This window comes from Erinaceus europaeus, chromosome 12 (assembly GCF_950295315.1).
Source record: "Erinaceus europaeus chromosome 12, mEriEur2.1, whole genome shotgun sequence".
NCBI lineage: Eukaryota > Metazoa > Chordata > Mammalia > Eulipotyphla > Erinaceidae > Erinaceus > Erinaceus europaeus.
Window position 1 is genome coordinate 45963764 of NC_080173.1, and position 24799 is coordinate 45988562.

General features: G+C 43.9%; 2 protein-coding genes and 1 pseudogene across 8 annotated transcripts in view; all 3 read right to left on the reverse strand.

The window, feature by feature from the left end:
* Positions 1 to 1490: 1490 nt before the first annotated feature.
* Positions 1491 to 4093, reverse strand: LOC132542116 (deubiquitinase OTUD6B-like; annotated as a pseudogene).
* TMEM106A (transmembrane protein 106A) lies at positions 3874 to 16407 on the reverse strand. 7 transcript variants are annotated; one of them, XM_060203439.1, is made up of 9 exons: positions 15988 to 16406; positions 13859 to 14076; positions 12581 to 12644; positions 12103 to 12162; positions 8005 to 8158; positions 7385 to 7525; positions 7234 to 7277; positions 6672 to 6725; positions 3874 to 5618 (listed from the first exon to the last, which is right to left on the reverse strand). In XM_060203439.1, the coding sequence occupies exons 2-9, from the start codon at positions 14055 to 14057 to the stop codon at positions 5498 to 5500; spliced, it is 837 nt and encodes a 278-aa protein (XP_060059422.1). In that variant the 5' UTR covers positions 14058 to 14076; positions 15988 to 16406; the 3' UTR covers positions 3874 to 5497. The 7 variants fall into 7 exon arrangements, with proteins under 7 accessions (XP_060059422.1, XP_007536903.1, XP_060059426.1 ...); XM_060203438.1 differs by lacking the exon at positions 3874 to 5618 and adding an exon at positions 6201 to 6463; XM_007536841.3 differs by lacking the exon at positions 12103 to 12162 and having other exon boundaries at positions 15988 to 16405.
* Positions 16408 to 16493: 86 nt separating this feature from the next.
* The window catches only part of NBR1 (NBR1 autophagy cargo receptor), a 38670-nt gene continuing 30364 nt past the window's right edge, over positions 16494 to 24799 (reverse strand). The window contains 3 exon segments of the mRNA XM_060203428.1: positions 16494 to 18115; positions 22359 to 22467; positions 24619 to 24706. Of these exon segments, the coding sequence (XP_060059411.1) occupies positions 17942 to 18115; positions 22359 to 22467; positions 24619 to 24706 (371 nt within the window). The 3' untranslated portion in view covers positions 16494 to 17941.

Here is a 24799-nt window from a genome sequence, read left to right on the forward strand (position 1 = left end):
ACTTGCAGCACTGCTTCACAACTTGTGAAACTTTTCCACAGCTTGTGAAGCTTTCCCCCTTCAGGTGGGAATCAGGACTTGCACCCGGGTTCTTGCACATTGTAATTTGCGCACTCAATCAGGTGCGCCAACACATAGCCCCATGATGCTGGATTTGATCCCTGGCACAAAAAAAAAAAAAAAAAAAGACAGTGAGGTCTCTCATTAAAACAATATATAGGGAGTTGGGTGGTAGTGCAACGGGTTAAGCGCACGTAGCACAAAGTGCATGGACCAGCGTAAGGATCCCAGTTTGAGCCCCCGACTCCCCACCTGTAGCAGAGTCGCTTCACAGGTGGTGAAGCAGATCTGCAGGTGTCTATCTTTCTCTCCTCCTCTTTGTCTTCCCCTCCTCTCTCCATTTCTCTCTGTCCTATCCAACAACAATGACATCAATAATAACAATAACTACAACAATAATAAAAAACAAGGGCAACAAAAGGGAAAATATAAAAAAACAACCCCCCAATATATTGTTCATATATAGAGTCATATATACTCATGTATGTGACTATATATTAATATATGTATAATATACTAGTGATTTAATATTGATTTACAAAATCATAGCAGGGTCATAATTCCACACCACTCCCACTGTCAGAGTTCTGTGTCCCCACCCCCCTTCACTGGAAATGGAAGTAGTTCTCCCAGAGTCACAGATATGGGTTGACTTTGTATCTATAACTACCTATATCTTTTTTCTTTTTTTGCCCATTTTTTCTATGGTCCTGCTTTCACCTTCTAAGTCTTGTGTGTGTACTATTTTCTTATTACTAAGAGAGGAAGAGAAAAGCAAAAACTGGGACTTTATATATATTAGTCTAACATTCCATCCACTGAGCTATCTCCTGGGCCATTAAAAAATACTTTTTCCAAGGGAGTAGGGCAGTAGCGCAGTGGGTTAAGCACAGGTGGTGCAAAGCATAAGGACCTGCATAAGGATCCTGGTTCAAACCCCTGGCTCCCCATCTGCAGGGGAGTCGTCGCTTCACAAGTAGTGAAGCAGGTCTGCCGGTGCCTATTTTTCTCTCCCCGTCTTCCCCTCCTCTCTCTATTTCTCTCTGTCCTATCCAACAACGATGACATCAATAACAACAACAATAATAACTACAACAATAAAACAAGGGTAACAAAAGGGAAAAATAGATATTAAAAATTAATAATAAAAAAACTTTTTCCAGGAGCACAGCGGGTTAAGCACAGGTGGCGCAAAGCACAAGTACTGGGGTAAGGATCCTGGTTTGAGCCCCCGGCTTCCCACCTGCAGGGGAGTCACTTCACAAGTGGTGAAGCAGGTCTGCAGGTGTCTATCTTTCCTCCTCTGTCTTCCCCTCCTCTTTCCATTTCTGTCTGTCCTATCCAACAACAATGACAACATTAAATAACATCAATAACAACATTAAAACAATAAGGGCAACAAAAGGGAATAAATAAGGAATAAAAAATAATACCTTTTCCTTTTATCATTTTATTGAGAGGCTAATGGCTTATATAATACAGTTGTTAACATATGGGCACAAAAATACTGTAAGAATTAGGCTGTGTTCTAGGGAGTTTCTACTAGCTTCCTTCCCACTGACTTTGAATTTTTTTTTTAAAGATTTTATTTATTTATTCATGAAGAGAGGAGAGAGAGAGATAAAAAACCAGACGTTACTCTGGTACATGTGCTGCCAGGGATTGAACTCGGGACCTCATGCTTCAGAGTCTGATGCTTTATCCACTGTGCCACCTCCTGGACCACGAATTTTTTTTTTTTTTAAGATTTTTATTAATGAGAAAAATAGAAAGAACCAGACATCACTCTGGTACATGTGCTGCCAGGGATCGAACTCAGGCTTGAGAGTCCCAATATTTTTTCCACTGCACAGCCTCCCAAACACCCACTCACCCTTTTTAAAACACTTTATTAATACAAGAAAACAGAGAGAGAGAAAGAACCAGAGCTTCACTCTAACACATGGGATAGCAGAGACCAAACTTGGGACTTTATGCTCCCAAGTCCACCCTCAGGGCCTCCTCACGCATATTTTTTACACATTAAGAATACTTTATCGCATGTAATAACGACCATTTACATTTGCTGACATACATACAGCAGAAGCTCTAGCCCAGCCTTCTGTGCTCCTGTCAACACCATCTCATCCCCAGTTATCCCGCCATGACAGCTGGGAGATAGGACATGAACTTCTTTCTTCCCTTCACTCCCAGTCACCAGTTCCTGTCACTTCTCCCTCTCTATCCGCCCTACTTCAAAGTTAGCATTTCCTACCACCTAAGCTCATCTTTCTGCTTGTCTTTTTTTTTTTTTCATCTTCAAAAAAATTATATTGAAATGGTTACTAAATGCAAAGGGAAGAAGAACATTTGGAATTTATTTTAACACAGAACATGATGTCCAGGATTCTACTTTAATTTAAAAAATTAGAAAAGAGGATACCATCTTCACCTATGTATGAATGATGGAGTTGGTGTGCCTTTAAATTATCACTAGGACACTGTTCAAAGTTTATCTTTGACATTTTTGTGATTCCTTTCTTTGTATATTTATTTATTTCCCCTTTTGTTGCCCTTGTTTTTTATTGTTGTTGTTATTATTGTTGTAGTTATTGATGACGTTGTTGTTGGATAGGACAGAGAGAAATGGAGAGAGGAGGGGAAGACAGAGAGGGGGCGAGAAAGAGAGACACCTGCAGACCTGCTTCATCGCCTGTGAAGTGACTCCCCTGCAGGTGGGGAGCCAGGGGCTCGAACTGGGATCCTTGAGCAGGTCCTTGTGCTTAGCGCCACCTGCACTTAACCTGCTGCGCTACCGCCCGACTCCCTAACTTTGACATTTTTAAAACCCCATTAGTAAGCTAGGCCATAACACTGAGTTAAGGTAGTTGTGTTCATCAGTAATGTTTAGAACAGTTCAGCACTTGTTATGAATATAAAGATTGGCACACTGTACTAAAGCATAATTGTCCAACATTTTAAAAACTAGCTGTAATTTTCAGAAGTTGTGTTCACCAACCATGTAACAGAATTGTAATGTTCTCCGAAGCCATCTGCATGTCTCATATATACAAGTACTAATGGTTTTTTTTTTTTTTTTTTTTTGTATATTCTTCAACAACTACAATAGGAGATTCTGCTTGTATTATCTCTATAGGTGTTTGTAAAATGTGAGACAGGGCTCTTAGCTCTAGTTGACCTCCCCAGGCAGCTGTGTCTACAATATCAGCCCAGTACTTTCCAAACTCCTCTGGAGTTTGTTTAAAATGGCAGAATGTTGTCCATATGGCTTTGCATATATTCAGTGGTTTGATTTCTTAAGGCAGCCACAGTCAAGGGCACGTATGTTCTTTCAGCTGATCTTCAATGGCTCTATACATACAGTGACCATCAGATTCAATCTGTTTAATTTCCAATTGTCTAACTGCCAATATGTGAGCAAGTTTCTCACTTTTTTCTTTTTTTATATTTACTTATTTTCCCTTTTTTTATTGTTGTTGTAGTTATTATTGTTGTTGTTGTCGTCGTTGTTGGATAGGACAGAGAGAAATGGAGAGAGGAGGGGAAGACAGAGAGAGGGAGAGAAAGAGAGTCACCTGCAGACCTGCTTCACCGCCTGTGAAGCGACTCCCCTGCAGGTGGGGAGCCGGGGGCTCGAACTGGGATCCTTGTGCTGGTCCTTGTGCTTTGTACCATGCACACTTAACCTCACTGAGCTACCGCCCAACTCCCAGTTTCTCACTTTCTATATGTCGTGCTCCAGACAAGTTTTCAATTTTAGCTTCTGCTATCCGTTCTTCCTATTCTTTTTCCAATGCAGCTCCCCCCCCCCCCCCCGTCTCTTCTGAGCCTTAGATATCCGAGGAGCATGATTCTCAAGAACCAAATTTGAAATGTTAACAGCAACAGAATCTGTCTTACTCTCTTTAGATGTCAGCTTCAATTGCTCCACTTCCTCTCTGTGCTTTTCCTCCATGTCTGCTTCCAACTTAGCAAGGTCTTCCGTGAGTTGCCTTCTCCTCTTTTTATCGTTCTTGGGAACAGCACTCTTCATACCCTGAATTTTGGCTTGTAGCTCCTTCTTCTCTTTACGATGCCGTCTCAGAAACTGCTTCTCCTCTGGCAAATCTGCCTCCCTGACGACTAGGTAGCCCAGCACATGTACTAAAGATTCCTGCACCACCAGTGAGCAGACACCTTCCACCCCCTCTGCTTGTCATTTTTAGTGGGCAAATAACATTAATGTTCAGCAAAAAAAAAAAAAAAAAAAAAAAAAAAAAAAAGAACAAAAAACCCCCTCTTATTTGGAGCCTAGTAGGAATATGGGGGCTATCTGGGATTTAGCTTCACCAGAGTGATCGCAAGAGATCTTGATCAATTGCTATGACGTGCTGCTTCATATTACCCGTTGGAGGGCAGAGGCCTATGAGAACAGAGGGTGAAACCTGGTGCTAAGACAGGGGTGCAGCAGAATGCAGCAGTTTGGCTTCACCTTTACAGGGTTTCAGGAGAATAGCTGGGCCCACCAACTGACTTATTTGGGTCTACTCGGCATAGGACTGTGGGCTCACCACAACCACAATGACCTCTTTTAATAAATACCTTTATAAATGACTCTGGCTTTGTTTTTCTTGTGTAAGTGTGGGGTGATGGGTACCCCTCTACTCCTGTAATACTTTGGCTTTTGCTGTGAGGACAGTAGTCTTTCTAGGAACCAGGATAATTAACGGAGCTTGGCCAATCTTGCTGTCAGATGGACACACATACACACACACTACCAGGAGAAGTCTATGGACTCCTCTAAGAGGCCCTAGAAACAGCACTAGAAGACCTCCAAGTCAGTTTCTCATTGCAGGGTGAACTTGAAAAGGGTCTATGTTTTCAAAGTCAGATAAAAATAGAGCTTTCTCCATATGCAGGCAGGAGAATGCCAGCCCTGGAGGAGCTGAGTAATTAAAGTGCTCAGGACAGATGGGGGCAGGTGCCACTCCAGGGACTTGAAGGCAGCCCCAAGGAAATGGAAGGCCACAATTCCTCATGATAGACCAAGGGGAAGATCTGATGCTGGTCTCTTATAAAAATCAGGTTTTTATTTTTATTGATTGATAGAGATAGGCAGAAACTGAGAGAGAAGGGGAAGGTAGAGAGGGAAGAAAAGACACCTGCAGCCCTGCTTCACTTGCAAAGCTTCCCCCCTGCAGGTGAGTAAAAATCAGGTTTTGGGGGGATGCTGGATAGTTGGGGTGGTGGAGAAAAAAAATCAGAGGATCTCAGGGTGCATGTGTGTATCTGACTGAGTGAAGGAGCATGTGTGTAAAGTGAAATGCTACAGAAAACTTTCCGTTCTGAGGGAAGATGATGTGTGTAGGGGTCTAAGGGGTTTTCCTTTGGCAGTACAGAGCTGTAGGAGACATGGACCATGCAGGCAGGTGTCTGTAGTTCCGGAACAACAGACAGGTCACGGTGGGTGAGAGATCAGCAAGTGAGGCACCGACATGTTTCCCCGGCAGTCCACATATTCATAGCTTTGGAAGACCAGCTGTTCTGAATGACTCAGGTACGAACAGGTCAGGGTGCCCCTGGAGAAGAAGCAGGCTTTGTTGTCTTAGAGGAGGAAGAGAGCTTTGCCCTGCTCTGCTGTCTGGGGAGGACTGGCTCTCTCATACCCCAACTTTTTTTTTTTTTTTAATTTTCTTTTATTATCTTTATTTATTTATTGCCTAGAAACAGAAATCAAGAGGAAGGGGGAGACAGAGAGGGAGAGAGACAGAATGACACCGGCAGCCCTGCTTCACCACTCGCAAAGCTTTCCCCCTGCAGCTGGGGACCGGGGGCTCGAACCTGGCCCTTGTGCATTGCAACATGTGCGCCACCACTCGGCCCCTTTTTTTCTTCTTTTTTTAAAAAAAATATTTATTCCCTTTTGTTGTCCTTGTTTCTTTTTATTGTTGTTGTTGTTGTTGGGTAGGACAGACAGAAATGGAGACAGGAGGGGAAGACAGAGAGGGGGAGAGAAAGATAGACACCTGCAGACCTGCTTCACCGCCTGTGAAGCGACACCCCTGCAGGTGGGGGGGCCGGGGGCTTGAACTGGGATCCTTGTGCTGGTCCTCGTGCTTTGCATCACCTGTGCTTAACCCGCTGTGCTACTGCCCAACTCCTTTTTTTTTTTTTCATTTTTTAAAGTTATCTTTATTTATTGGATAGAGATAGCTAGAAATCAAGAGGAAAGGGGAGATAGACACCTGCAGCATTGCTTCATCACTTGCAAAGCTTTCCTCTTGCAGGTGGGGACTGCGGGCTTGAACCCTGGTTCTTGCACATTGTAGCATGTGCGCTCAACCAGGTACCCCAGCAGCTGGGCCCCAACCCAACTTTCTTCTGCAGCCTGGGAACAGTTGCCCAAGCTGTGTTCCAGATAGCTCTATAACTAAAATGAATAGGTGGTAACAAAGCGGAACCTAGAGGAAGGGCTGATCTGTTATTACAAAAGCCATTGAAGATTCGTGGGGTAAGACAGGATGAGTGTACTGCTGGGTAGCACCGAGGTGAGACCAGTCAGAAGTGTGGTGTGTGTGTGTGTGTGTGTGTGTGTGTGTGTGTGTGGTATCAGAGCCCCAGGTTCTACTTACTGGATATGCAAAAGAACATGGTGGACTTTGGTTTTCAGCCAGGTACATATTTTGCTGAGAGAAAGAGAACATGACACCATGTTTCACACTGAACACCCTACTAGAAGGGTTAAAGGAGAACTGCAGGCTCCAGCCCTTTTACCTCCTGGGCCCCTTTCTATCAGCTGTTTCCACAACTCATTCCCAACCATTCCTATGCCTACAATTAGCACTTTTGCTGCAATCATCAGTTCTCTAATCCCTGAAGCTTTGGTGCAACTAGGATCAGCCCCTCCCTCCACAGAAAAGGAGACACTGTCCCTTCTCAGAGCCTCAGGCTGAAGAGCTCAAGGTCACATTCTGTAAGGATTAACCAAATTCCAGCCTGTTTTTCATTTCAATCTACTGTTACAAACGGGTAGAGGCTGGGTATTCTGAACTCTTGTGCACTGCAGATGAGGTTGCAGGCCTGAGACTGCAGGACCAATGCAGTCACTAAGCAGCCAGGAAATCTAGTGGGGATTAAAACTGGGTTTCTAATGCAGGAAAAAGGGAAACAGGGAAACAAGGTCAAAATACTCACTATGTGTTTTCATCCCAGATTCTGTTGCTTACTGCATAAAACATCTGTGAACCAAATGCACAGATAATTAGTTCTGATTCCGGAAGTTTCATACCTAGCACCACGTGCACCCATACTCTTCTGGGCAGGGATGGCCAAGGAGAGGGGTCACCTGTTCACTGGCCAGTGGGTGGACATGCAGGAGGAGGTGGTCAGAGACCTGCCCCACCACAAGCGACAGGTGCAGAACCTCGATGGTCAGCTGGGTCACTGTGATGGGATAGTAGTTGCTATTGGAGATGTTCAAGATATTCTGGGGATGAAGGTAGGGAAGGGGAGGGGTGAGTGATGGTGGCCATCTTGGAAAGAAGCCAAACAGTTACAAAACCTTAGGCTTGACTAAATCCCACCCCTAATATGGACCTCAACTGAGGACAAGTACCAGGAACCTATTGGAAGGGCTACTAATGGCAAGGTTCACCTTTTTGACTAAGACATCAACCTGGCTCAGGACCTGGTCTCCTGCAGCTTCTCTCTCCTAAGCCAGTCCTGCCCACCCAAGAAGTCTCAGTTACCTCCTACTGCACTGTCTTTTTTCTCTAATCCTGATTCTGACACAGCCTACACAATTATGAGGCTCATGGTTGTCTCTATTTCTCAGATTTCTGACAGCCTCTGGGCACACTAAAATCCCTGAATATAACAGTTCAGGATTGGGACACCAAATAAAGACCATAGGTAAATGTTACTAGAAGGTGTGAGTACAGTCTAGGGGTACAGTCACCCACCCACCGTTATGTTGAGGTGGATATCAGCCTCATCAAAGGTCACTATGGAGGAGTTGAGGCCAGCAGGCTGCACAACGACGGATCGAGGAAACAGGAAAAAGACGATGAGGGAGGAGGTCAACAGGCAGAGGAGCACTGCCAGGAACACAGAGAGCTTCCTGTGGGAAAGTGAGATCAGGCTAGAGGAGAGGTCTGAAAACTAAGGATGCTGGGGGTGGGGTGGGGGGTGGGGGGGTTCAGCCACGTCTTTATAAGTTATTCCCCCCACACCCTCTCCAGTTGTGCACTGGGTTCAGTTTAGGCTCAGATGTGGGGGGCAGGCAGCATAGCTCTGGGAACTCACTGGTCCAGTAAGAATGAGCAACTGTTTTTACAATTAATCTTACTATTTATTTATTCATGAGAAAGATAGGAGAGAGAAAGAACCAGATATCATTCTGGTACATGTGCTGCTGGGGAGTGAACTCAGGGCCTCATGCTTGAGAGCCCAGTGCTTTATCCACTGTGCCACTTCCCGGACCATGCTGAACAACTTTTTTCTATTCTTATTTAGTTAATTAATTAACTAATTAATTAGTTAATGTGATAGGACAGAGAGAAATTGAGAGGGAAGGAGATAGAGAAGGAGGAGGTAGATAGCATAATGGTTATGCAAAAAGATTCACTGCTCTGCGGCTGGTAAATTAAAAAAATAAATAAATACATTAAAAAGGAAAGATAGAGACACCTGTGGCACTGCTTCACCACTTGTGAAGCTTCTCCCCTGCAAGTAGGGACTGGGGGCTTGAACCTAGGTCCTTGCACATAGTATCATATGCATTTAAGCAGGCATGCCACTGTGGTCACACTGAGCAACCTTTCTTTCCATTTTAAAAATAATAATAATAATAATTTTTTAAAAGATTTTATTTGTGTACTAATGAGAAAGATAGGAGAGAGGGAGGGAGAGACAGAAAGAACCAGACAAAACTCTGGTACATGTGCTGCTGGGGACTGAACTCAGAACCTCGTGCTTGAAAGTTCAATGCTTTATTCACTGTGCCACCTTCTGGACCATGTAAGCAACCTTTTTTTTTTTTTTAAATATTTATTTTTTTTTATTTATTCCCTTTTGTTGCCCTTGTTGTTTTTTATTGTTGTAGTTATTATTGTTGTTGTCGTTGTTGGATAGGACAGAGACAAATGGAGAGAGGAGGGGAAGACAGAGAGGAGGAGAGAAAGACACCTGCAGACCTGCTTCACCACCTGTGAAGCGACTCCCCTGCAGGTGGGGAGCCGGGGTTTGAACCGGGATCCTTATGCCGGTCCTTGTGCTTTGCGCCACCTGCGCTTAACCTGCTGCTCTACAGCCCGATTCCCGCAACCTTTTTTTTTTTTTTTTTTTTTTTAATTTATTTATTTATTCCCTTTTGTTGCCCTTGTTGTTTTATTGTTGTTATCATTGTTGGATAGGACAGAGAGAAATGGAGAGAGGAGGGGGAGACAGACGGGGAGAGAAAGAGAGACACCTGTAGACCTGCTTCACTGCCTGTGAAGCGACTCCTCTGCAGGTGGGGAGCTGGGGGCTTGAACCGGGATCCTTATGCTGGTCCTTGCGCTTTGCACCATGTGCGCTTAACCCACTGCACTACCACCCAACTCCCGTGAGCAACCTTTTTATGTTTCAGTTTCTTTACCTATTAAAAGGGAAATTGGGGGCTGGGTGGTGGCGCACCAGGTTGAGCCTATGTCCCCAGTCCCCACCTGCAGGGGGAAAGCTTTACAAGTGGTGAAGCAGGGCTGCAGGTGTCTCTCTGTCTCTCTCTCTCTCTCCCTATCACCCCCCTCCGTCTTGATTTCTGGCTGTCTCTATCCAATAAAGATAATAATAAATAACATTTTTTTTTAAGAAAAGGAAATTATTGTACTTACACCATATAATTTGTTATGGGTTATTGTATGGGTGAGTGCAAATTCAAATAGCAAAAGTTCAATAAATGCTAGCTATTGTCACTGGAAAAGAGAAATCTGCATGGATTTAGAGACCTGAATTTTAATATTAGTAAATATTAAGGTTTATCTGTTCATCTAATTCAGAGTAGAAAAATGCACTAAAGAGACAGCACCTTGTCATTGTCTTATGAGGGACAATGACAGATTCTGATTCTGGTGTAGTGGTTGGGGAGGGCTGGATGGTGGCGGGAAGGTTGAAGCTGAGGACCATGGGAAGAGGTTGTAGGCAACCAGGAAAAACAGACCAGAGTTTAAACATCCACAACTATATTCCCTCTAGACCCTCACCCCTAGTGAAGCCCTGAGATTCAGAGATTCGGAAGTGTCCTAGAGCTAGGAAAGGCTAGTTTTCCATATCTACAAGCAAGTCTGAAGTAAAGAAGTTCTTAGAAACAAACCTACAAACCAATTTCAGCCAGGGCCAATCCCTCCCTACTAGAAAAGTAAGAAGTCCTCTCTCTTTAAAGGAGTCATGCTTGCATTACTCAGGGCAGTGGCTGGGGAAACGTCTCAACTGGTAGAGCATCAAATTTTTTTAATAATTTTTTTTTCCCTTTTCCTCCTCCAGGGTTATTGCTGGGCTTGGTGCCTGCACCATAAATCCACCGCTCCTGGAGGCCATTTTTACCCCCTTTTGTTGCCCTTGTTGTAGCTTCGTTGTGGTTATTATTATTGCCCTTGTTGACGCAATTTGTTGTTGGATAGGACAGAGAGAAATGGAGAGAGGAGGGGAAGACAGAGAAGGGGAGAGAAAGACAGACACCTGCAGACCTGCTTCACCGCCTGTGAAGCGACTCCCCTGCAGGTGGGGAGCCGGGGGCTCAAACCGGGATCCTTACGCCGGTCCCTGCGCTTTGCGCCACATGCGCTTAACCCACTGCGCCATCGCCCGACCCCCGAGCATCAAATTTAAAAAAAAAAAAAAAATTATTTATTCCCTTTTGTTGCCTTTGTTGCTTTATTGTTGTAATTATTACTGTTGTAGTTGTTGCTGGAGAGGACAGAGAGAGATGGAAAGAGAAGGGGAAGACAAAAAGGAGGAGAGAAAGATAGACACCTGCAGACCTGCTTCACTGCCTGAGGTGACTTGCCTGCAGGTGGGGAGCCGGGGGCTCGAACCAGGATCCTTCCTTAGATCCTTGTGTTCTGCACCGCGTGCATCCAACCCGCTGTGCCACCGCCCGACTCCCAAGCATTAGATTTTCATGCCCAAGACTTCTAGTTGAGTCCCTGACACCACATGTACTGGTGTGGTGCTCTGACTTGTCTCTCCTCTGCCTCATGTGAAATTCTTTCTCATATGTAAAAAATACATCTTAAAAAAAAGCAGCAGCATCTCGGGGAAAGGACACCAAGGGCTACAGTTGACATCTGCTTTGATCTAATCTATTTATTTATTTGTTTATTTATTTTTATTTTTTAAATATTTACTTATTCCCTATTGTTGTCCTTGTTTTTATTGTTGTAGTTATCATTGTCGTTCTTGGATAGGACAGAGAGAAATGGAGAGAGGAGGGGAAGACAGAGGGGGAAGAGAAAGACATCTGCAGACCTGTTTCACCGCTTGTGAAGCGACTCCCCTGCAGGTGGGGAACTGGGGACTCAAACCCACATCTTTACGGGTTTGCTTGTGCTTAACCCACTGCGCTACCGCCCGACTCCCCTATTATTTTATTTTAATAAGAGAGACAGACAGACGCAGAGGGAAAGATACAGAGAGAGACCTGAACAATACTTAGCTCTGGTGAAATAAAAATCCACAGGCAGGGAGTCGGGCTTAGTGCAGCGGGTTAAGTGCACGAGGCGTGAAGCCCAAGGGCCAGCGTAAGTATCCTGGTTCAAGCCCCCGGCTCCCCACCTGCAGGTGTCTATCTTTCTCTCCCCCTCTATCTTCCCCTCCTCTCTCCATTTCTCTCTGTCCTAACAATGACAACAACAATAAAAAAAGGAATGGCAACAAAAGAGAAAATAAATAAATAAATAATTTTTAAAAATCCACAGACAAAATAATGAAAGAGAGAAAACCACAGCAAGTGGTGGGCTCTCACTTCTGCATTCCAGTATCCCAAATGGAAACCCTGGCGGACTCTTGTAGCCAACCTGCTCTCACCTTTTGATGCTGTCGGCCCCTTGGTGGACTCTGTAACCAATCAGCTTGTGTTGTGCCAAGCTTGAAAACAGAGAAAAGGCTGGGTGCTGAGATAGAAAATTGTTTAGGCCTTGTAGGAATCGACCTGAAACCCTTTAGCTGGTTTTGTTCTTTGGTTACATTTGAGCTGAAACATACAAGAGCTGAAACAAAGTTTTTTTTTTTTTTTTTTCGGTAACACTGGGTTATGGTGGTGCTGGGGATTGATCCTGGCACACCTCAGAGCCTCAGCCATGAAAATCTGTTTGCATAACCACTATGCAGTCTGCTTAGCCTACCCTCCGTATTTTTAAACCAGGAAACTCCCATGGAAACTAGGAATAGAGAACCTGAATTTAGTAAGACTCAAGATTTCTGAGGGAGAACCAGTGGAAACAAATGAGGGGGACAAAAGGAACAACTTCCAAGAGCGGAAGTTGGAGTAAGAAGAGGGGCTTACGTATGCCTGGGCTTCAGTCTCTGGTCCCCATAGGGGATAAGGGCCACCAGCTGCTTCTCTAGTTCTGTAGGAAGAAGGAAGACAAGAGACAAGAAGTATATACAGTCAATGATTTCTGTGCCAGTCACTCAGATACACCCCTGTCCCACAGTGTAAGGACAGGAACACGCCAGCCCTGTCCCAGAGCAGAGGGCTAGGAGTACTGGGCAGCACTACTGTACTTGGTAGTTAAGCTTTGACATCTCTAGAATGGAAATGAGATTTCCATGAACAGATATGAAGATGTCAAGTCGTGAGGCCACGTGGTGGTGACCCTGATTGAACACATGCTGTAGAGCACAAGGACCCAGGTTCAAGCCCTCCCCACCCCCCGTAAGGGGAAAGCATTGTCAGTGGTGAAGCAGTACTGCAGGTGTCTCTCTCTCTCTCATCCCCATCCTTCTCAATTTCTGGCTGTCTCTATCCAATAAATAAATTAAGATAAAAAAATGGGGAGGAGGCGGGTGGTAACACAGCATGCGCTATCTGCTGGATGCAGGGAAGTCGCTTCACAATCGGTGAAGCAGGTCTGCAGGTGTCTATCTTTCTCTCCCCCTTTGTCTTCCCCTCTGCTCTCCATTTCTCTCTGTCCTATCCAACAACGACAACATCAATAGCAACTACAATAAAATAAGGGCAACAAAAGAGAATAAATAAATAAATATAAAAGAGTTCTCAAGTCACCAGCAAATTAGAGATGCTTCCTCAAAGAGGTTATCTGTAACTTCCCGAATCATAAGGCAGACTGTTGCTAAGGGAGTACAGTGTCTGGAAAACCCCTAGGTTCTCCGCAGTGAATTCAGTGTGGATTAGCATCTCCCTGTTCAGTCTGAAACTGGGGGGCCTAGAAATGGGTGACATAACTCCACTCAAGGCGACTCAGAAAGGACCAGCTAGATGGCCACTTAAGATTATTTTTTCTGGGGAGTCGGGCAGTAGCGCAGCAGGTTAAGCACACGTGGTGCAAAGCGCAAGGACTGGAGTAATCCTGGTTTGACCCCCCAGCTCCCCACCTGCAGGGGAGTCGCTTCACAGGTGGTGAAGCAGGTCTGTAGGTGTCTATCTTTTTCTCCCCCTGTCTTCCCTTCCTCTCTCCACTTCTGTCCTATCCAACAATGACGACAATAATAACTACAACAATAAAACAACAAAGGCAACAAAAGGGAATAAATAAGTAAATGTTAAAAAAAGATTATTTTTTCTGAATTTCAGGCTGTTTCCAGATCTTGGGACACTTACCTTGAGGGATCTCTCCACTGCCTTGGCAAGTGGGGCAAGTCACAAAACTGGCACCAGCAATTCCTTCATAAGGCACACAGGAACAGAAAGACTTGCTGCCACTGGTGCTGGAGTAGTTGGAGGCCTTGCTGCCAATACCTGGAACAGGACTAAGGATTGCCTTGTTCTCATCCTCCTGAGAGCCCAGCTGGGAGAACATTGTTCAGATGAGTCTTTTACTGGGGGGGTGGGGAGGAGAACAAAGTCCAGTGATTTTACATTCTCTAGTTTGGCAAGGAATTCCACCCCAATTTCAGCAAATTTGAGCCTAAGGAATGTGGGACTTAAAAACAGAACTCTCATATCAGTAAGCTGCTTGCATTTCAACTCCTTTCATTGTCTAAACAGAACTCTATCTGCCCACGAGAGAAAAGAAAATCAGTAGTTAACTTTATGGGTGTTCCATAAGTAAATGGCAGGGGTTTTTTTTGTTGTTGTTGTTTTCCCTTCTCCCCTCAGAAAGTTGCTGAAATGTCACTTCAAGAGAAGGAAGTTGGACAGGACAGGGGGAGGGGCTGTAGCCCTGTGTGTCCCTTTACCCCCTGCCAGATGACTCTGAATAGGTTTTTTTCTTTTTATTACTTATTTACTTTACCAGAGCACTGTTCAGTTCTGGCTTATGGTGCAGGGGATTGAACCTGGGACTTTGGAGCCTCAAACACAAAAGTCTCTTTGCATAACCATAATGCTACCAACCCCCTACCATATTGTTTATTATTATTTTACCAGAGCCCTGTGCAATTCTGTTTTATGGTGGTTCTGGAAATTGAACCTGGGACTTTGGAACCTTAGGCAGGAAAGTCTTTTTGCATAAATGTTTATGCCGTCTTCCCAGCCCTCTGAAGAGACTGCTACAAAGCTCAAGCAGAAGTGGTTGAGGACTTTGAGCCAGGGTACTCAGTCAAGGAAGCTTTCAAGTATGAGTGGTGACATTTCTTAATAGAAATGTAAGGATAAAAAAAAAAAATGTAAGGATTCTTTGATACAAGAGGGGACTAGACTGGCCACAGGTGTAACTTAGAACGCTAAAATAGTCGGCACCATAAGCCTTTTCCTCACTGCTTTTCAGTGGCCGAGGTAGGAAAGAAATCACAAGGGAGGGAGGTTAAGTGCACGTGGCGCAAAGCGCAAAGACCAGCATAAGGATCCCGGTTCGAGCCCCTGGCTCCCCACCTGCAGGGAAGTCGTTTCACAGGCGGTGAAGCAGGTCTGCAGGTGTCTTTCTCTCCCCCTCTGTCTTCCCCTCCTCTCTCCATTTCTCTCTGTCCTATCTAAGGACGACAACATCAATAACAATAATAACTATAGCAATAAAAAAATGAGGGCAACAAAAGGGAAAAGAAATAAATTAAAAAAAATTAAGAAACCACAAGGGAGAATCCTAGTAATGTTAGTCTGTTCCTCATCAGGAAAAGATCAAGGCTAAATTGGGGCTGGGTGGTGGTGCACCTGGTTGAGCGCATATGTTCCAGCCTCCGTCCCCACCTGCAGGGGGAAAGCTTTGCGAGTGAAGCAGTGTTGGAGGTGTCTCTCTCTTTCTTTCTAATGTTTTATTTACTGAGAAACATAGGAGAGAAAGAGCCAGACATCACTCTGGTACATGTGCTGCTGAGGATTGAACTCAGGACCTCATGCTTGAGAGTCTGATGCTTTATCCACTGGACCACCTCCTGGACCACTCTCTCTTAAAAAAAAATTTTTTTTAAATTATCTTTATTTACTTACTAGATAGACACAGCCAGAAACTGAGAGGGAAGGGGTGATAGAGAGGGAGACAGAGACACCTGCAGCACTGCTTCACCACTTGTGAAGCTTTCCCTTTGTAGGTGGGAACCAGTGGCTTGAACCTGGGTCCTTGCACACTGTAACATGTGCGCTCAACCAGGGTCACCACCACCTGGCCCTACAGGTGTCTCTCTCTCTCTCATCACCCCTTCCCTCTTGATTTCTGGCTGTCTTTATCCAATAAATAAAGATTTAAAAAATCAAGGCTAAATATGGATTCTTTCCTAAAGGCAGGAGTGAATACAGAATAAGCCGGCAAGGTGAGCTACACTCTACTTCCTGAACTAAAGTAAAGGAAGCCTCACCTGGTTCAGGTCTGGGATCCTCAGTTCTTCTCAAGTTGCAGAGAGATGTCTGGAGTGTGCGACAAGCACCTTAAGGGGCCCGCCTCCTCCTGCAGTCTCGGAAGAGCGTATGCACCAAATCTGAGAAAGTGGGGAGCAGTGACTCTGGATACCCCGGAGGGTCTGGCTGCTTAGTGTCCTACTCCGGGAGGCCACGGGCCAGGAGATCGGGGCAGAGACTGGGAATCCATAGAGGCTTTCAAAACCCACCAGACAACCCTCCTACCCCCAGCTTAGTACCCAAGTGTACCTGTCAGCTGGGTTAAGAGACGGCACACAAGTCAAGTCTTTTGCTTCCCTAAAGGAAAGAGGGTATCGGGAGTGTGTTCTCCAGCGATCGCCACAACAGAAACGGCTGCAAGCGGGATCGGAAGTACAGAGCCGCTTCGCCGCAAGCTTTGACTGAGAGCCTGGGGAAGTTCCGCCCTAGCTCCGCCCCGCCCCACAAGGACCAATCAGTACAGACAGGCGTTTTAAAGAACCTTTATTTCACCATTCTTTAAGTGGTTATGTACAAGTACATCGGGACCGACGACTGGACCCTTACAACTCAAATAATCACGACCGGTCCCGTCTGAAATCGACCCGATTAATTACACACACATCCTGCCACTCAGCCTCTACCCAGAAGCCCAGACAAAAATGTTTTAAATAATGAGTCTGCGGTCAGAATCCTCACTTAACAGCATTCAAGAGTTATACTGAAAATAAACATTATGGCTAATGATTAATTAAAACCACCATTCACTATAAATACTAACCAGGTTAAATACTATTTTAATATCCTCCCCCTTTGGGGGTGGGGGTATGATACTTATTCTGGAAATCATTTTTATGAATAACATCTGTAGTGGTTTGTTTTTTTTTTCCTTCACCAACTGACTCCCTACTGTACAGAGGACTTGACCCCTTGGGAGTATTCTTTTCCTGGAATCAAACCAAAACATTTTTCAGTGAACTTATCCCACCCTAGGCTTTTCAAAAGTGTCCTTTTGGACTAGATTCCTTTGAACAAATCAGCCAAGAAATCATCAGGATTTCCCCCCATACACAAGAACTTCCTGCCTTTCACTTTTTCATCGTTCTATTTTCCCCATCCTACTCTAAATAAGGTCTGTCTTGATATAAAGAAGTGTCAAATTTACTTTTCCTTTTAATAGGGGTTTCCCCCTCTACAATTAGCAAAATGTCACACTACCTTAGACTTTTCATAAATAAAAGGCAATTACGCAAAATTACAAGACATTGCTCATTATGTGCTGCTCATTAAGTGTAATTAGCACACGCCTCCCTGCTTTCACTGAAGTGTAGAGACCCAGAAGGTGCTTATTTTAAAATGCATTATGGGACTTAAAGACAGTAACAATGCTGATTGCTAACTCTTGCAGGAAATGGCTTTCTCTTTTGGAAAGGAAGAGTGATAACACCTACCATGCACTGGGTTATCATTTCAATCCTATAGTTATAAGCCTTGGGAACAGGTTAGAGAAATTATGAGAATAATTCTTGAAAACAACAAAAAACAGCCAAAGATTAAATTTCTTTAAAAAAAAAAACCTGGCCCCAACATCCACATTAGCAAAAGAAAAACACTCAAATACAAGCAGAAAGGAAAAATGGCTCTAAAGAAGTTTGAGTTATACTCTTCAATGTAGTAAAATGGAGTAAGACATTTTATCCAAATTAACTAAAAAACCGTCTTCCTGCTATTCACCCAATGCCTAAATTTAAGTTAGTCTTTGATTTGCTCTCCTCAAAATACTGTATTACAGGTATTGTCTTGATAATTCAATGATGGGATATATATATTCATTAGATTAGAAAATAAGCAAGGGCTTCTACCCCCCACACCCCAATGATAGAATAAAGATCATCTCTGAGCAGCAGGCAAAGAAATTTAATACATGGTCACTCCTCAGTAGCGCTGGCTGTACCAGTCATTGTTGTTGACCTGAAGGAGTTCTGTTACCACTTGAAGGATGTTGTAATTGTGCATCTTCAGCAGCCTTAGGTTTAGCTGCCTGTCACAGAATCCCATTTCAAAGAGGTGGGCCATCAGGGCTGCCGTCTGATCTTCAGAAACTATTGGCTGTGCAGAGTCAAGAAAAGCAGAGTATTTTCTGTATAGTTTACTTATTTCTCTTTATTTTAACAAAAAAAGTTTATTACCTTAGAAGTCATTCTTGTTGTTCCAGATTTACTTACAATACTAGCAAATTAGATGTGTGTGGTGTACTTTTGCTACTAGTGAATTTGAGGGGGTAAGAATTGGGAAGGCTCTGAAGTGAGTTAAATGTTTGTCTCTGAAGAAGGAAATAAGGGGAACTAGGCAACTGAAGAATCATCCTTAGAACTAGAAGAATGTTTGTAAGGGCATTTTCAGAAAGCATTTTTTAATCAGATGACGGAAAGGGTGCAAATTCTGGAAACCTTGTAAAGTAAAGGTGTGATGATAAGGTTTGATAAGCAAGAGAATAGATATTACTAGAAAACAGTATGGTAAATTTCAACAGATATGCAAAGGAGCTAGATAAAAAAATTGCTTAGAAATTGTTACTTTTGTAGTCTAGGAGGTGACGCAGTGGATAAAGCATTGGATTCTTAACCATGAGGTCCTAAATTCAATCCCCGGCAGCACATGTACCATAGTGATGTCTGGTTCTTTCTCTCTCTCCTATCTTTCTCATGAACAAATAAATTCTTTTTTAAAAAATCATTTATTTATTACTGGATACAGACAGAGAGAAATCGAGGGGAGAGAGGAAAGGAGACAGACACCTGCAACCCTGCTTTACCACTTACGAAGCTTTTCCCCAGGTGGGGACCAGGGGCTAGAACCCAGGTCCTTGTGCACTGTAATGTGTACACTTAACCAGGTGCGCCACCACCTGGCCCCAATAAATAAATTCTTAAAAAAAAAAATGTTACTTTTGGGCTAGGGAGACAGCATAATGGTTATGTAAAAGACTTTCAAGCCTGAGGCTCCAAAGTCTCAGGTTCAATCTCTAGCACCACTGTAAGTCAGAGCTGAACAGTGCTCTGGGAGCTCTCTGTGTATACCTGTCATTAAAAATAAACAAAATAGTGGTCCGGGAGGTGGCACAGTGGATAAGGCTTTGGACTCTAAAGCATGAGGTCCTGAGTTCAATCCCAGGCAGCATATGTACCAGCCAGAGTGATGTCTGGTTCTTTCTTTTTCTCTTATCATTTCTCATGAATAAATAAACTCTTAAAAAATAAAATATTAAGAAACTGATACTTTATTTTTATTGGCACCACAGTATTTCCAGGGCTCAGGGACTGCACTATGAAACCATTGCTCCCAGAAGCCATTTTTCCCTTAAGTATTTTATTTGATAGGACAGAGATAAATTTAGAAGGGAGAGAAAGACAGAGAAAGAGAGAACTGCAAACTTGCTTCACCACTTGAAGTGTACCCCCTGCAGGCTTGAACCCGGGTCCTTGCACATGGTAATGTGTACACTCAACTGGGTTGCCACCACCTGGCCCCTGAAAGTATTATTTAAAAAAATTTTTTATATTTATTTTCCCATTTGTTGCCCTTAGTGTTTTTCATTGTTGTTGTGGTTATTATTATTGTTGTTGATGTCATTGTTGTTGGACAGGACAGAGAGAAATGGAGAGAGGAGGAGGAGGAAAGATAGACACCTACAGACCTGCTTCACCAGATGTGAAGCGACCTCCCTGCAGGTGGTGAACCAGGGCCTTGAACCGGGATTCTTGCCCTGTCCTTGTGCTTTGTGCCATGTGTGCTAAACCTGATGCACTACTGCCTGACTCCTTCTTTCTTTTTTTATAATATATATGTATATGTTTATTATTGCATAGAGACAGAGAGAAATTGATAGGAAGAGAGACAGAGAAACCTGTAGCCCTGCTTCACCACTCATGAAGCTTTCCCCCTGCAGGTGGGGACCAGGGACTTGAACCTGGGTCCTTGTGCACTGTAATGTGTGTGGTTAGCCAGGTGCGCCACTGCCTGGCCCCCATCGTGTTATTTTTCCCTCACTCACCCCACCTTTTTTTTTTTTTTTTAAGTGATCCAGATAACAGAGCTAAAATGAATCTGCTTCCGTTTGAGCCAGGCTCTGTGTCAGACACACATTTTTCCTAAATCTTCCTAACACTTAGATCTTCTCACCATACAGAAAAAACTCCTATTACGCAGAAAAGTTGAGAAGATTAAGATGAGAAAGCCTGTAAACTTGCTGAACAAATCTGTAATGGCATTTTCCTTCGTACTTAATTCCACTATTCCCTTTTTTTTTTTTATAAGACAGATTATCTATTCTCCTTTCCAGGTTAATGCTCCTATATGTACTTTGCTTGGAAACTCAGTGCCTCTTTCAGAATCCTACCTATAGCTCTACCAGGTGAGTCATCTCCCAGCTTCAGCTCCATTTTTTTAAAAAAATGTCTGTTGTTGCTTTTAAAAGATTTTATTAAGCAAGAGGAAGAGAGAGAGGTCAAAGCATATACTGTGCCAGGGATTGAATTCAGGACCTTGGGAGTCAGGCGATAGTGCAGCAGGTTAAGTGCAAGTGGTACGAAGTGTTAAGGACCAGCGGAAGGATTCCGGTACGAGCCCCTGGCTCCCCACCTGCAGGGAAGTCACTTAACAGGCAGTGAAGCAGGTCTGCGGGTGTCTATCTTTCTCTCCCCCTGTCTTCCCCGCCTCTCCCCATATCTCTCTGTCCTAACAATGATGACATCAGTAACAACAACTACAACAATAATAAAAAACAACAAGGGCAACAAAGGGGAAAATAAATTTAAAAAAAAGTTAAAATTATTCAAAAAAAATAAAATAATTCAGGGCCTCACAGGCAAATGGTGCATTCTATCACTGAGCCACTTCCAAGGCCACAGTTGATGTTTTGTTTAAACAACTTTTTTATTATCTTTTTATTATTTATTAGATAGAGACAGAAGTCCAGAGGGAAGGGGGAGATAGAGAGGAAGAGAGGGATATAGACATCTGAAGCACTGCTTCACCACTTGTAAGGCTTTTTCCCTGCAGGCAGGGACTAGGGGCTTAAACGGGTGTCCTTGTATATTTTAACATGTGCGCTCAACCAGCTGCACCCCTACACAGCCCCCAGTTGGTGTTTTGTTTTCTTACTCATCTCAGATCAAAATCACACCTTAAGCTCACATTCCTAAGTTTCACTTTATATTAAACATATCTTTTTGGGGAAGATTTTATTTATTTATTCATGAAGAATGACAGTAGGAGAGAGAAAGAACCAGACATCATTCAGGTACATGTGCTGCCAGGGATTGAACTCAGTTCCACTGCGTCACCTCCCAGACCACAAGGAACTGACAGCTTATTAATCTTGTTGTGTCAGCATCTACAACAGCTCCTCATACACAGTAGGTAAACTACAAACATTAGGCTTTTTCTGTTCCTCTCCTAAATAACGTAGTCAAAATCCAACAGATAGTAATGAAGTTGCATGTTAACCAAACACTAAATCTTGAGCTCCTGGTAAAAAAAAAAAAAAGGAGGGGGGTGGATGGGTGGTAGTGCAGCAGGTTGAGTGCACGTGGCATGATGTGTAAGGACTGGTGTAAGGATCCCGGTTCAAGCCCCCGGCTCCTCACTTGCTGGGGGTCGCTTCACAGGTGGTGAAGCAGGTCTGCAGGTGTCTATCTTTCCCCTTCTCTATCTTCCCTTCCTCTCTCTATTTCTTTCTGTCCTATCCAACAATAATGACAGCAACAACAACAATAATAAATAAGGGCAACAAAAGGGGGAAAAATAGCCTCCAGGAGTAGTGTAGGCACCAAGCCCCAGCAATAACCCTGGAGGCAAAAAAAAAAAAAAGTGGCCCAGGAGGTGGCACAGTGGATAAAGCATTGGACTCTCAACTATGAGGTTGAGAGAGAAAAAGAAAGAGAGAAAGAGAGAGAGAGAGAGAGAGGAGAGGAGAGGAGAGGAGAGGAGAGGAGAGGAGAGGAGAGGAGAGGAAGACTGGGAATTTTAGACAGAGGCAGAGAAAGTGAAACAAACCACGGCACTGAAGCTTCCTTCAATGCAGTGGAGGCTAAGCTAGAAGCCTGGTCTCATATACTAAGTGAGCTCTTTCACTGGTCCTAAATAAATGTTAAAAATTATTTATCAATGGGAGAGATAATTATAGCATTGCTCCAGCACATGTGATGCAGGGAATCAAACTCAAGGCCGCCTCACACTTCAGAGTCCAATGCTCTAGTCACTGTGCCACCTCCTGGGCAGCTGTACTGTCTACGTCAGCACTCTTAGTGAGGACCTGAATTTGGTTCAGGAAAACAAAATACACACTGACCTGTGCAGTGACTGGTGGCCCAGCAAACAGGGCCTTGTATGCAGAGGCAGCAACAGACAAAGCCCCCTTCATCAGCCCTCCAGCAATACTATTCCCATGATGGTGGTGCCTGTGGAGGAAAACCAAATTATCTCCTTAAACACAAACAATCCTCTTCTTACAAAACAGTCTTGGCTCTAATCCTTGAGGGGTGGGATGTTTCTTTAAGAAAAAAGTCAGATGTAGAAAGAGGATGTGATTATTTTTATAATAGTTACTAATCTTGGTTTGACATGGGTTCCAGATCTACTGCAAGACGAGCACTTTAGAAACCAATACTCTGATCAGCACACTGGTTTTCAGTGCTAACTGAAAATACAGTTGTGAATTCATTTGGTACTGTCATCTCTCAAAAGAAACGTGATTTTTCTGGGCAATGGCTCATCAGGTTGAGTGCACATGTTACAATGTATAAGGGTCGGTGTTCAAGTCCTGGTCCCCATCTGTAGAAGGAAAGCTCCTTCTTCTACTTCTTCTTCTTTAATATTTATTTATTCCCTCTTATTGCCCTTGTTGTTTTATTGTTGTAGTTATTATTGATGTCGTCGTTGTTGGATAGGAAAAAGAGAAATGGAGAGAGGAGGGGAAGACAGAGACGGGGAGAGAAAGATAGACACCTGCAGACCTGCTTCACTGCTTGTGAAGCGACTCCCCGGCAGGTGGAGAGCTGGGGGCTCGAACCGGGATCCTCACGCCGGTCCTTGTGCTTTGCACCACATGCACTTAATCCACTGCACTACAGCCTGACTCCCAGAAATGTGATTTTTCTAAGATTTTATTTATTTATTTATTAGAAAGATAGGAGTAGAGAGAGAAAGAACCAGACATCACTCTGGCACGTGTTGCCGGGGATCAAACTCCGGACCTCAGGCCTGAGAGTCCAAAGCTTTCTCACTGCACTACCTCCCAGACCACATGATTTTTGTGAATACTGTAAGAAGGTGCTCACTTTGACAATGTTCAGAGGTGAAATGGGAACATAATAGGCTTGAATTTTTTTCCCTAAATTTTTGTTATCAGAGCACTGATTAGCTCTGGCTTATGGTGGTGTGGGGGATTGAACTTCAGAACTTCATGCATGAGAGTTTCTTTGCATAACCACTATGTTATCTACCCCCGCCAGGCTTGACCTGTCAATTCTGTAAGTTGAATTTGACACTTTCTGGCTCAAAATGTGAGCACTCTTTAAACATTCAACTCTAGCCCTCTGCTCAGTGATGCTCACAAGCTTTAGTAGAAAAAAGGAAGAGTTGGGGCTGGGTGGTGGTGCACATGGTTGATCGCAAATGTTCCAATGCACAAGGGCTGGGGTTCCAGCCCTGGGTCCCCACCTGCAGGGGGATAGCTTTGTGAGTGGTAAAGCAGTGTTGCAGGTATCTATCTCTCTGTCTCGCTTTCTCCTTCCCTATCATCCCTTCTCCCCTCGATTTCTAGCTGTCTCTATCCAATAAATAAATAAAGACAATAAAAAGAGAGAGGAAGAAAAAGAGAAAGAAAGAGAAGAAAGGAGGAATAGAAACTGGTAGGGTGCACACATTATCTACGTTCAAGTATCTGGTCCCACCTGTAGGAGGAAGCTTCACAAATGTTAGAATAATGCTGCAGCTGTCTCATTCATATTCTCTCTCTCTGTGTCAGGCTGCTGAAAATAGTGGGGTTATAGGCACTGAGCCCCAATGTATCATTACCCTGGTGGCAAAAAAAAAAAAAAAGAATGATGGCTTTTTCTCTGATCTCTGGAAGTGATGTGCCATGTGCTCTGAGCAGCTCTTTTATTTTTTATTTTTATTTTTATTTTTTCCTCCTCCAGGGTTATTGCTGGGCTCGGTGCCTGCACCATGAATCCACCGCTCCTGGAGGCCATTTTTTTTTCCCCCTTTTGTTGCCCTTGTTGTAGCTTCGTTGTGGTTATTATTATTGCCCTTGTTGACACAATTTGTTGTTGGATAGGACAGAGAGAAATGGAGAGAGGAGGGGAAGACAGAGAAGGGGAGAGAAAGATAGACACCTGCAGACCTGCTTCACCGCCTGTGAAGCGACTCCCCTGCAGGTGGGGAGCCGGGGGCTCGAACCGGGATCTTTACGCCGGTTCCTGCGCTTTGCGCCACATGCGCATAACCCACTGCGCCACCGCCCGACCCCCTGAGCAGCTCTTTTAAACAGTAACAATATAAGGGTATGAACCTACTTCTAAGGAAGAAACTGCACAAGGTCCAATTACCTTGAGTGATCACAGCTCTTCTGTCTGCACCTTGAAGGGTCATAGCTCTTCTGTCTGCTGTTTACATGTCCTGATGAGCCTCTGGACTCTAAAAACAAAAGACCTGTTGGTTAGATGCAACATCTAAGAATCTACTGTTTCTTAACGCTAGGAAACATTGAACTCAGGTTGCCTAACTCAA

Excerpts from the sequence above, each read along its gene's own strand:
- TMEM106A (XM_060203438.1), bottom strand. The coding sequence starts at position 14,057 with ATGTTCTCCCAGCTGGGCTCTCAGGAGGATGAGAACAAGGCAATCCTT. Across the intron at positions 6,726-7,233 it reads ATCTGGGATGAAAACACATA|CAAAATATGTACCTGGCTGA; the intron begins GTGAGTATTTTG and ends TCTTTCTCTCAG. Across the intron at positions 6,464-6,671 it reads CATGTTCTTTTGCATATCCA|AGCTATCTGGAACACAGCTT; the intron begins GTAAGTAGAACC and ends TTTTAGTTATAG.